Below are 13,392 nucleotides of genomic sequence, written 5' to 3'. Positions count from 1 at the left end.
GAGGAAGGTTCTATTTGCAAGTGACACATCCATTCTGAATCTCAATGCTCAGACTCTTCCCAGCTAACCTCAACTCATACTACCTCTGGAGATTCTTTATTCTGAAATACTCTCTAAGAAAAGCTTCTCTTGTCATTGTTCCTGAAATTTCCCTCACCTCTTGCCACTTCACCTCATGTCACAATACTCATGCTTCCTCTTCATTCATCTACTTCAGATGTACCATTTGTTGCATGATTTTCAAGGTTCTCAATTCTAGCTTTGTTTTGGGTTCTTCTTTAAGGTCTTGGTTTCAGATGCTACTCAAACTGTGAACCATCCCTACCAGTTTTTGTAACCACATTAGCATCTAAGTCTTGCCTGTTATTATCCTTCCAATCCGAGAAAGATATTTAGATGCTTCACACCAAATGTAATTGTGTATTACATTTATACATAATCCCCAAATTAAAGCAACCTTCTGGAGGCAGGCAATGTATCTTTATTCTCTCTAGTGTTAAGTATGGTTGAATTGTTTATTTAATTTCCCCTTTATATTTGATTTTAAGCAATTTGATTATGCTGTGTCTTAGTCTGCCTGGTGTGTGTGTGTGTGTGTGTACACTTTAGTTTAGAATTCATTGAGGTTCTTGAATTTGTGAGTCTGTAATTTGAATTGAATTTAGAAATTTTTGTTACTTTTCAAAAGTTTCTGCCCACCTTTTTTCTGGCTCTCTAATTATGCTTATATAGAGCTTTGGTATTGTCCTACCTGTTTTGGATGTTCCATTCATTTTTAATGTCTTCTTTATTTCTAGGCTTCAGTTTACTTTGATTTTTTTGTCTTCCAGTTCCTGCATCTTTTCTTCTGAGCTGCTTATCTGCTGTTATACCAGCCAATGAACTTTTCATTTCGGATATTGCCCTTTTAGTTCCTATAAATTCAGTTTGATTCTTTTTAAATATTCTCTATTTTTCTCCTCACTGTCATGTCTTCCTTTATATACATGAATATAATTTTATAACTACAAAGCTATTTTAACATCTTAATTCCATTTGTTTTTTGTCATTTTTGGGTTTCTATTGACTGATTTTTCTTGATTATGGGTCATATTTTCCTGTTTTTTTTTTTTTGGCGCATCTAGTAATTTTTTATTTGAAGATGGACATTTTGAATGATATGTTGTTGAGTGTCTGGATGTTGCTGTCTAATAGCCTCCTACTAGTGCATGATCCCTCTGCTAGCTACATCAAATGCCCATGTGACCTCCATTAACTCTTCACTCTGGCCCATCATAGCTTTAGTATTTCTCTGCCTTATGAGAGCACTGGGAATTTTTCAGTTTACATCTTCCTCATTGCTCTTTGTCTGGCTTTATGGAGTTTTATTTTTATTTATTTGTTTATTTTTGCATGGACAAGCATTGGGAATCGAACCCACATCTCCAGCATGGCAGGCGAGAACTCTGCCTGCTGAGACACCATGGCCTGCCCTGGAGTTTTATTTTATACCTGCATGGCCAGTACTCAGCAATGACTCAAGAAAACCCATGTGTAGATTTCTGGAGCTCTTTTTCCTCTTTCACAGAGCTCTGCCCTACAATTCTACTTCAATATCCATCTTTTCAGTGCAGCAAGGTTGCCAGTTTTTGTGTTAGTTCCTCTTCACTATATCCGTAGTTTGTTAGTTACCACCAAGAAGACTGCTGGGATGAGTGTAGGGCTCACCACATTTTATTCTCAGAGTTCACAGATTTTCATCACCTACAATAAAATGTCTATTTTATTTAAGAGTAAAACAATATTGGTCCAGTTTTCTAGTTGTTTATAGGGGGAGGTTAAATTCCATCCTTATTACTTCATCATGCATGGAAGCAGAAATCCAGAACATGCTTTTTAAAATGATGAAATATTTTTAAATATTTAAATAAATTATTTAAAACTAATAAAACAAATATTAGTTAATCAGTTAGCCTCTATCCTTTGTTGTTCTTTTAGTCACTTTAACAATCCTCCAGCTAATGTTATTAACTCAGAAGTGTTCAAGCACCTACTATATAATAGGCATGGTACCAAGCACTTATAGAGTTCTATTCTGTTTTCTAGATAAGTCCTTTGAAACTTACCTTCTAATACTCTGACTAAGGACATTTTTTACTATTGCTTCAGTGTTTACTTATTATCATGGTTACCCTGAAGCACTCAAAACACAGCAGCCAAGCAGCAACCTTTGCTGAGTGTCCATCTGCACAGACATTGTGTAGTAGGAATTTTGTGATGATTATTTTTTGGAACAATGAGCAATTAATTTGCCAAAAGATGCTGAAATGAGTGAGTGACCTGTTGAGAATGGTTTAGGGAAGAGAAGAACGAGCAGCTTACCTATTTGTGCTGAACTTCTGAGCTGTGTTTTATCAGTGGGAAGTACTAATATAGTGAATAGCTGAACTTGTATAACAGCGTTAAATATACTTTTCCTTTTTCTTTTAAAATTAACTTTTTATTTTTTTAAAAAAGTTGTATTTGTGTCTGCAATTAATAACTCCCATGAACACCTCTATGAGATTTTAGATTTTGATTGTGAAAAAAAGTTCCAATTAACTTTGAAGGTCTTAGATAGGTTATTGGGTGAATGTTATTGAAAAATATTTCAAAAGAAAAGAAAATACCATGAGAAAGATCGCTAAATATTTGAACAATTCCTTTTTTAAAAAGTAGAGGGATCTTTCTGGTTAAAAAATGATGATTGGAGTAAAGATATTTACAAATAATGTTTAGGGTTCAATGCTGTACAAGTAGATGTTGAAAAATAAGTAGAATAGTAGAACAATAGAAAAGGAAAATATTAAAGAGTTTTGAAATATAAAAAATCTATATGATTGTCTATCATTTTAAGTTTTAATTTTGAAGTTTGAATATATATAAAAAGGAGAGCTACTTCTTCTAAGCAATAAATGTTGCCTTCTCCAAGATTTAGCAATAGAAATTGGAAGCTTAACGACAACTTTGTGTGTGTATGTGCACACACAATATGAGGAAGGTTGAAATTAGGAGGAAGGATTAAAGGGAAGATAGGATGTAGACATAAGTAGGATAGAGGAATTGTAATGCTTTTTTGTCCATAGTCTTTTCACCCTAGCAACATGCACTGGTATTCTTAGAATTCTTCAATAAATATTTTTGCTGGTTTTCTTCTCAGTGTGAGGAGGGGATGTACAATTGAGGAAAGAAAGAAATACATGAATCCATATGGTAAATTTTCACTGAAACTAAGGATGAAATATCTGTATAACTGAAAGGTCAAAGAAAAATTCAGTTTCAGACATAGGAGTATTATCTTACTGCTTTAAGATAACGTTCATACTTCTTTAAACTTTAAAGAAGAAATTATTTTCATCTTGTCTGAGTGGTTTTGTGTCAATTCTTTTTTCTTCTTTTTCTCTCAGTGTGTCAAATTTTAATGGAAAAAATAATTAACTTTTGAAATGCTTATGCAGTAAGTGGGGAGCTTCAAGGTAATGCTGGCAAGATATAAATGCCTTGAATCTCAGAGAATCTTTTAGTTGTGTCCCAAATAATTGCCTCCTCATCTAGACAATATCATTGGCGACCTTGGAAACTGTCAACTGAAAATGCAGTTTTCAAAAACAGTCAGCCCTAAATTGCCAACCATAAAAAAACCATTGTTTTTTTATTATGTTGAAAAGTTTGCTTTTGCCCTCTGTTTGATCGTGGCGAGGAGCAGGTACAAAACAGTTTTGACTGGTACAAAGTCACCAGTTGCCGTGCCAATTAACAAAGAGGTTTCAGAGAATTTAGAATATAGACACCAGGTTCTGTTTCTTTGGGGTGCTTTCATAATTGATAGAGAGAAATTTGGAAGAGCAGCCAGATTTAGTGTCTTGCTTGTGGGTTGCATCTGAATGAGTCCTCCAAACAAATGGTGATGCACCACTGAGTTAGCTCGACCATGCTGCCTTCCTGCCAGTTCTCTCTCTGTGTTTAAAGCAGTTGAAAAAACCAGGAGCCAGCAGCTTAGCTTCAAAGGTGATCTTTTCCTGCAGCTTGTTCCATAGCACTGGGGACTGTGACATTCACCTGTATTATGGATGTTGTACAATAGGTGTTTTGAAAAGTCATTAAATTGCACTGTTATTCTAAAATGTGGTTAACAGTGCTGAATTAAATGCATTTTAGTTTTTTTAAAAATGGAACAGTTCTGGTTATTCTCTCTCATCTTTCATCCTTCTTCTTTGAAATGGTGGCTGCTCAGAATGTAGGGAGCGTGTTGGCCGTCTCAGAGAACGGCACTTCCATTCAGACTAAGAAAAATGCAGTTGAAAATAAACTCCCTCCAACAAGAGACCATAAAAGAAAGTGCAAGGTAGGGTGGTTTTTAAAGTCATGTGACCTTAAAGAAAAAACCTGATAATAAGAATTCCCAGTTTGAAATGGCCCAATTTTCTAGCCTGATAAAGCCTCTATGTGTTGGCAAATATGAGCATGTCCTTATTCTATCCTACTCTAAGTGCACTTAGTAGCATGGCTTACTTAGTTTTGAGGTAGCACTTTTCATTTTCAAATTACTTTTCCCACATTAACTAATTACTGCGATACTGGGTCATTCTGACAGCACATAAAAAGACAGCAATCGATCGCAGGTTCCCTCAATTTCTTTTTTTACAACTTTGTGACAAGACAGTGGAAGGTTGATCATAATAGGCAGAAATGATCAAGTTGGTTTTTCTTTTTAAAGAAAATATTTCCAGCAAAATATTATCCAAACAAGTTAAAATTTATTGTCCTGCACAACCCCCAAACTCACTGAGAATATTAAAAACAAATAATTTCTTTTACCAGCTTCTCCTATTTCCTAGCTTGATAATTTAAAATTTTCTTCCATCATAACCTGTCGTTTCCTTTCCTCTGTTCAAGAAGTGAAGAAAAATTTTCATTTATCAGATAGTTTGATTTTAAGAAAATGGCTTTACTCTCACCTTTTACTTAGGCATTCTCTGCAGCTTTGGCATTCTACAATTTAATCAGAAACAAGTTATATCTTGGCTTAGAAGTAAAGTGTGAATTATTGAGCCTCCAAAATGTGACATTGCAGGAACCCATAGATGTCACTTGGTAACCTGGAGACTCAAATCTTAAAGCAATGCTTTGAAGACCAGAGCAGATGCACTTCTATGTCCTTCTTTATAGTCTCAAAACTAACGGTGATATTTTGATACAATCTGGGAACACATAACAAGGTAATTTTGTGGGCATAAATATTTTATTTTGATTGTACTGCAATTATATTATGGGATGTCCATGGATTTGAAGATATAATTATAGTGCTGTGTTGTATACTTTAGAAGTTTTAATATTGCTTCACTGAGTTGAGCTATAATAACTCTTGTCATTTTCTGTAAACAAAGGGACTATTTTCGGTGAGATTGCTTCCTGAATGAGAACACTTGCCTTCAGCTTTTATGCTGTTGGTACTTCTAGTAAACAACAGTAGCAGCATTAACAGGTAATAAGGAGCCTCTTGGCTGGAAGTTAATTGCTTCCTAATGAAACTCAAAGGAGTCCCCTTTAAAGGAATTGATTAGTGCTTAAATCCCTGCCTTTTTTCTTTTCCTTTTTTAAAAAAATTTTTTGAAAAAAGGAAAAGAAAAGACAGTAGATGAGAGAAAAAAATGGAGAGAAAGCAAAGGAAACATAGGAATACTACCCTATGGGGATAAGTGGCTATAGGAAAGTGAAGATATCAGGAAAGGGAAGACTGAAGAGGAAGTAGGGTACGGGGGACTGAAATGTAATTGGTAATAGAAATGACAAAATCGGACCTGGCATGCATGTAACTGTACTTGCTTAGTGGAAGTACAGTTGTACAAAAATGGAGAGTTCACAGCCAAACAGTATTCCATTAAATCTAATCTCCACCTCTAATTAGCTGCGTGCCCTTAAGCAAGTTGGCTTCTAATTCCTCACCCAGTAAATCTGTGACAATCTATCCCCTGAAGATTATTGTAGCATCCAAGCACCAGTATGATGCCAGACACATGAGTGGGATTAAATAAATATTATAAGTAATCAATAGCTGAGGGTAGATTTGCAAAAGGGTGATGATCAAGAAGCACACCTTCCAGACAAATTCTAGGCAGAGAAAAGAAGTAGACCATTATGGTCTTGGGCAGCACTTCTTTATTGCATGACAGGATTCACTGATCTCTTTCTGGAAGTCTCCTTGGCATCCTAAGCATCCCTTTTTTCCCTCTTGTAAATTTGGTTCTTGCATTGTCTAGAAGAATCTCAACATCAAAGGCCAATTTACATTAAGGACTTAAAAGCTGAAAGGAGAAACCCAAAGTGGGCATGGATTAACACAAAGGGCATATAGTACAAGTAATAGAAATTTTAAGAATCACTTGGGAAAGTAGGACGAGAAGGATGGTAGAAGTGTTTCCCAGTCCCAAATTATTGTGTAACCTGAAGTTCATTCCTCAGATCTGTCATGGGCTTCTTGAGTAGAGGTGGGGCATTCTGAAAATCCTGAGAACTTGTACAAAAATATGTATATATGCAAATCTATAGGTTTCATCGATTCCTTAAGTGGTGTTTGGGCTACCAATTTAAGACTACTGATTAAATCTCTAGAGTATAAAATGATGGCAGCACTGTTTTGAACAATTCTTTATACAGAGAGTTAGAAGCAGCAAGGGAAGATGAACCAGAGATGTATGCAAGAGAACCACAGAGATGCTAGAGTGGTTTGACGATGTGATAAAAATCCCTAATATATGTTTTTCTTATGGAGAGGTGGGTTTGTAAAAAAATCACACACAAAATACAGGTTTCCCATATTCTACCCATATTGTTAACACCTTGCTTTGGTGTGGTACATTTGTTACAATTGATGAGAGCACATTTTTATTGTATTGTTAACAGTAGTCCATGATTTATCTTAGGGTTCACTGTGCTGTATAGCCCAATGAATTTTTTTTTAATTTTATTCTAGTAGCATATAAACAACTTAACATTTCCCCTTTTAACCACATATAAATATATAACTCAGTGCTGTTAATTACATTCACACTGTAGTGCTACCATCACCCCAATCCATTACCAAACTATTCCATCATTACAGATAGAAACTCTGTACATCATAAACATGAACTCCCTATTCCAGACCCCTACTCTATCTTCTGGTAACCTATATTCTATATTCTGACTCTATGAGTTTGCTTATTCTAATTATTTCATGTCAGTGAGATCATTCAACATTTGTATTTTGTGTCTGGCTTATTTTGCTTAAAACAATATCTTCAAGTTCATCCATGCTGTTGCATATATGAGAACTTCATTCTTTTTTATGACTGACTAATATTCCATTAGGTGTATATACCACATTTTGCTTAACCATTTATTGGTTGATGGACACTTGGGCTGCCTTTTTCTTTTGGCAATTGTGAATAATGCAGCTATGACTATGTGTGTGCAAATATCTCTTTAAGACCAAAATTCTTTTCGATATATGTGTAGAAGTGGTATTGCCAGATTTTTTGGTAATTCTATATTTAACTTTGTTAAATACAGAACTGCCAAACTGTCTTCTACAGTGACTGCATCATTTTACATTCCAAATAAAAATGAACGAGCGTTCCTATTTCTCCACATCTTTTCCAACAGATGTAATTTTCTGTTTTTCTAGTAGCAGTATTCTAGTGGGTATGAAATGGTATCTTGTTGTGGTTTTGATTTGTATTTCCTTGATCACTAATGATGTTGAGCATCTTTTCATGAACTTTTTGGCCAGGGCTTGTGCTAGCTAGTGGCCTTAGTAGTTCCTCTATTTATAGGAATTTGAATGCCCCCTCTACTCCTCAGAAAATAGACCTTTTATCTCCTCAGGTTGTTCAGCAGCCAGCACAGTTCATACCCATAAAAAGAACGGTTAAAAGAGAAACAATTAACTGCTTATACTTTCCCCTGAAGCCTCTGTGAGAAATATTTTAATTTTCAAGGGGAAACTGTTTTGTTAGGTGAAGCAAGCTGCCTTGTTCCCACACAGTGTATGGAAAGCTTATTTTGATACTTTCACAGTCAGTGCCCCACAGACTTTGGTCAGTTGTATGACAACAACACCAGCTTTGGCTGTAAAATCCAGGCACATCTACATATGAAAATGGGCCAGCATGATTGTATGATACCTCTTCAAGTTTCCCCTGGCTTCCAGGGAGTTGGAAACAAGTAGATGGCCAAGTGGCTAAAGACTTCTTAGTACACAAGGTGGGATGAGTTGGGGGAAATGGTGGGATGGTCCCCTGGGAAGTCAGCATGCAGGTACTTAGTGGTCAAACTCAGATTCCTTGTTAATATGAATTGCGTTTCTATTCTTACTTGCCCTTGACTAAAGCTGTTAGGTAACTGGCTTGTTTTTATCATGTGACAGGTCAAAATTGTCACGGAGCAGGTGGGTCTAGAGATGTGAATGTCGGCTGCTCTAGTGAGCTGTTCTGCTGGCACACGTGCTGTCGGGGAGAGGGGAAGAGACCATCACTGAGTTCCTCAGGACCAGCCTCATCTTGTGGCTCAGGCTAGTAGCAGTGTTGGTATCTCTAAGTGTGCCTAATCTAGGTAACATGTAGCCATTTATTGTCATGGGAGATTAAAGCTCCTCAATGTAAGATCCTCCCATTGCATGCAAAAAATATTCATGAAATAACAAAAGGGTTGAATTTGATAAATTAGAAAACAGAGGAGAATGTAGATTTTCGTGATGTTTCTTTCACTCCTTTAACCCACAACTAAAAGCAAAGTTAATAGGCAGTGACATATGGGTGGGGTGTTCTAGAACCAACCTTAGCCACAGTCACTGACCCAGTCTTGGTTGAATCCCAATGTGGCTGCTTTGGTGTCCTCACCTATGACTCAGGTAGCCACCAAAAAGTCCTTTTGTGGAAAACCATCTGCTTGCTTAACCTATATTGCCCATATCACAAAATACCCATATCAGCGCTCAAATGGATAAATCCTAGTTGTTTGAGTGCACCTAACCCAATCTAATAGGTCTGAGGAAAAGGCAAATACCTAGCTATCCCTCTATCTTGAAGAATTTCTGTGCCTTTAATACTTATTTGTAATTGTAGAAAAGCAAATCAAGTTATTTGCCAAAGTAGGAAAACTGTATTTGAGTTTGAATTGACTGTATTTGAGGGATACTTTATTTTTCACTGGGTACATTTTCTGCTCTCTTAAAAAAAGAATTTGCAATTCTGTATAGGTGCCTCTTACAAACCATGAGGGGTATGAGATTTTATGCTATTAACAAGTTAGTTTACCATTTCTAGGACAACAACAGTACAAATAATCTAGCGCTGACTTTGAGACAGAAATAGAAAAAGCATCTTAAAGTAACAGAAGATAGGAGACTCCTGTGTCAGAGACAAAGGACTTATTACTCACAGCACAGCAAGCAGTATCAGCATATTCATTTCAGTTCCCTTTTACCCCCAAATTCCATGGGGACAGTGTGGATGGGCCTAGATGGAAGCCTGCTCACCCAGTGGGTTGTGCTATGGGAGAGGGACCTTGAGCTTAGAGAATTCAAATCTTCTTTAGTAGGAAGATGTTATCTTTATAATTTTGAGCAGTAAGCATGTCTGAATTTTGCTTCAGAGAAGACACTAACCATTTCTATAAGATTATTTACTATATGAGCAGTTTACCAGGCTCCTATGAAAAACATCATGCAATGGGTTGGCTTAAAAATGGAAATTTATTGTTTTAAGGTTTTGGAGGTAGAAGGCTTGATTCCTCCTGAGATTGGTAGCATCCCAGTGCTCGCCTGCCACAATCCTTGTACTTTTTTTTGGCTTAAATCACTTTTTCTTGCACATAGTAATGTCCTCTTTTTCTTTTCTGAGGTTCTGCCTACTTCTTGCTTCTGGCTTCTCCCTGTGTCTTTCTCTTACTACCTTCACTCAGTTAGGTCACACCTTCATTAAAAGTAACATCTTCAAGAGGCCCTGTTTACAAAGGGTTCACACCCACAATAAGGCAGATTAAAATTAAGACCCTTTCTAAATTGGTGCACATAATTCAACCTACCACACTATGAAAAGCATTCTTGAAAGATGGTCTGGAGCAAAGGGCATTTAGCTTCATGAGAAGTGAAGACAGACGAGATCCACTGAGAATTGTCTCTCAAGACTGCCACCTTTGAGTTTATATAATAAGCAGGTCAAAAATACTTCTAAGAGCTATTCTCTTAAAACAAATTTCCTTAAGTTGTATGAAGTTACAACATCCTTTTTTGTGTGAAGCAGGAAGCTGGTCTTGAGGTCAAATCAGAACTCTTTCAACTTTGGGGCATAATGCTTGTCTGAGCAAAATGCGAAAGAGAACTTCCACCTAACCATGGAGAACAGAGTTGTTTGAAGTTGGAGAAAACAGCAGCTAGGGCTATTTGCCTTTTGAAGCCTATGAATCTGAGAGCAGTGGAAATTTCCCGCTGAAAAAAATGTAGCAGATGCATTATCTTTGCTTGGGAAGAGGGATTTTGCTCCACAATACCTGGCATTTGGCTATTTGGAATGTAGGAACAGGCATTTCAAGCAGAGCTTTCCAGTGCCTTTATGAAACTTGGCAGGGGTACACATAAACATCCTAGACAAGTCAAGATTTTCATAAATGAAAACTGTGGTTTGGGCATGAACTGGACCTTTGGGGAATAGCATATGGGTATTAAGCTGTTTGCCTCTACCAGGCCCAAGATTTGGCAATTTTGTCAATTACTCATTTTATATACTAGAATCCCATATTATTATTATTATTATTATATTATATTATAATATTATCATGGTTAATATTGTTTCCTGCCATGTGTTCCAATTTAAAAAAATTAACAGTATTCCTATAGTGGAAGAAAAGTCTGAATGCTCAATTTGCTGTAACTTTTCTTTAGAGAGTCTTGGGTGTGTGGTGGGGGAAGAGGTTAGAGAAGTATTTTAAGTGTTGGGTTGTATCATCATAATCTGAGTTTAATTTTTAATTTTAAATATTGAAATGATTCTATTATTCTAATATCTCATGAGAAATCAACTAAAGATTATTTTCCTCTTTTTAATTTTTTATCAGTTACTTACAATGCATCTTTAGATGCTATCATTTCCAGTACAACCAGTAATGTAAAGACTGTGGTGCTGGCTTGGAGAGAGAAATCAAAAAAACATCTTAAAATGACATCCTTCAACATTGCCCAGGGCATTCACGCTTTTGATTACCACTCTCAGCTCAATTTAATTGGTATGTAAAATGAATCATGATAACTATGAGGGCCTCATAAATAGTCTGAAATGCATATTTGTATGCATGAAACCTCTCCACCTTGTTGCTTTATTGCCAGAGAGAGCAACTTGAGCAGCTCACATTTTATCACCTGAGAATGTCTGATAATGGTGCATTATGATGTGTGGTGTAAAGGAACGACACTGGGGTGAAAATATGAGAAAGTGCCCCAATGCTTTAATGAGTCTTTTTATTAGGATTGTTGGGAGGTGTAAAATGATGTAGAGACGGAGGACAGTTTGTGCAGCATCTGTCATTCTGCCATCTTCCTAACACCACCAAATGCTTGACCCAAACAAATACTTCATTTTTATTGCTCATATATATGTATACACACACACACACACACATACATATATATATTTAGAGACATGCGCGTATATACATACACACAGGCACAAATGCACGCACACACATGCTAAGAGAACTGCAAAATGTAGAATGTTTTTTGCTGACCTCTCAGAGTGTATCCTGTAATGCTTTTTGGACAATTTCAGATAACTCTAGCTTTAGTTTACTAAATGAGAATCCTTCCTTTGATGTAAAAGGGCATATTTTAGCTGAAGAAATATAAGGGTTTGTAAGCATTAACTTTGTAAACAAAATATTTAGACATTTTAGAAAACTGATGTCGATATATAGGATATTGTTTTTGAAATATTAATAGAGACATAATTAGCCTACAGAATGGGCCATATTAACAACAATTTGATAATTGTCATTCAAACAGTATCAAATATCAGCTAGAGGTCTGAGTCAATGACATTTCCAACAATGATAGCGGACAATCACGGTAAAAGATGCTTTGAATATGGACTCAGAAATATGCCAACATCAAACTTTTAATGAGTATTGTCGATTTATTAGAGAATGCTGGAGTTTTGTGAAGCAAGTTGGCAAAGACTCAGGTGTCAACCATTTCATCCATTGATTGATTAGTTTCTTCTACCCCTGTATGCTTTGTGCCTGCCACAGTGCTGGAAAAATAAGGCTGAAGAAGCTCAGTTCCACAGTCTGCCCCAAATCAAGGAACACAAACACTATACTGAGTGTCCACAGACCCGAATAACCTCTCTATTATCTGCTCTTGAAGCATTGCTTGGATAAAGCCAATTAGTGTTCCCAAAAGACTTTATTCTGTAAATAAAGCAGGTCAAAAGGGTATTCTTTGCTGCTGGATTGTTAATACTTGGTTATTCACATGGCAGTGAAAATCATTTGTTTCGCCATACGTTTCTATTTATGCAGGAACTTTATTATTTTAGTTCTTTCTCCCTCCTGGGATAACTTTAACACTGTCTACATTCCGAGGCTGTGCTGGTTAGAGAGGGAAAATAGAGGGACTAGGAGGAGGATTGTGTCCCTCCTGGCTGGGCTGCTCATTGGTTCCTGGAAGTGTCTCTGTCCTTCCTTCCACCTCATGCATGCCCCGTCTTCCCTATTCCCTCCATTTCTACTATTCCCAGCGACAGACCCATGCCCTATTATCCTAAGCCAGCTGGGCAATGGCAAGACTTTCTACTGTTCTAGTCAGGGGGTGGTAATGCTCATCAGAATTGATCAATCTACAGCTCCATGATAAACTTATTTCAAAGGGAAAATGCCATGGACCATTCATGTTATTAAAACACATTTCTTTTCTTTCGAATTCTGATTAGCAACTGCTGGCATTAACAATAAAGTTTGCCTTTGGAATCCCTACGTTGTCTCTAAGCCAGTTGGTGTCCTTTGGGGCCATTCTGCTAGTGTAATAGCCGTCCAATTCTTTGCTGACAGAAAACAACTTTTCAGCTTCTCCACAGACAAAGTAAGTAACATTGTGCACTTAATTCATTTAGTTCTGCCCTCAATTCCTTCCCAAATCAACTCTCGGTCCTGAATTTTTGTGAGAGGAGATGTAGGTTTTAAGAATATTCCGGGTCATTGTTATGTATTTGGTAATCTATATTAAGGTGTTGATTGATGGTTGTTTAACAGTAGTCTTGGGCAAATGGACAAAATATTTCATTAAAAACTTTTTTTCAAATCGTGCATTCTTTTTTTTTCATATTGCTGTGCATTTATCATCAC

The 13,392-nt window shown here is 36.5% G+C and overlaps 1 protein-coding gene across 1 annotated transcript in view; it reads left to right on the top strand.

The window, feature by feature from the left end:
• WDR49 (WD repeat domain 49) overlaps positions 1-13,392 on the top strand; it is a 117,383-nt gene that overhangs the window by 30,408 nt on the left and 73,583 nt on the right. The window contains exons 6-7 of the mRNA XM_077159374.1: positions 11,113-11,280; positions 12,981-13,129. Of these exons, the coding sequence (XP_077015489.1) occupies positions 11,113-11,280; positions 12,981-13,129 (317 nt within the window). The remainder of the gene's footprint in view (positions 1-11,112; positions 11,281-12,980; positions 13,130-13,392) is intronic.

Source organism: Tamandua tetradactyla, chromosome 5, assembly GCF_023851605.1.
Source record: "Tamandua tetradactyla isolate mTamTet1 chromosome 5, mTamTet1.pri, whole genome shotgun sequence".
NCBI classification, from domain to species: domain Eukaryota; kingdom Metazoa; phylum Chordata; class Mammalia; order Pilosa; family Myrmecophagidae; genus Tamandua; species Tamandua tetradactyla.
The sequence above is the reverse complement of the archived record's forward strand: the minus strand, read 5'-3'. Positions and strand labels throughout refer to the sequence as shown.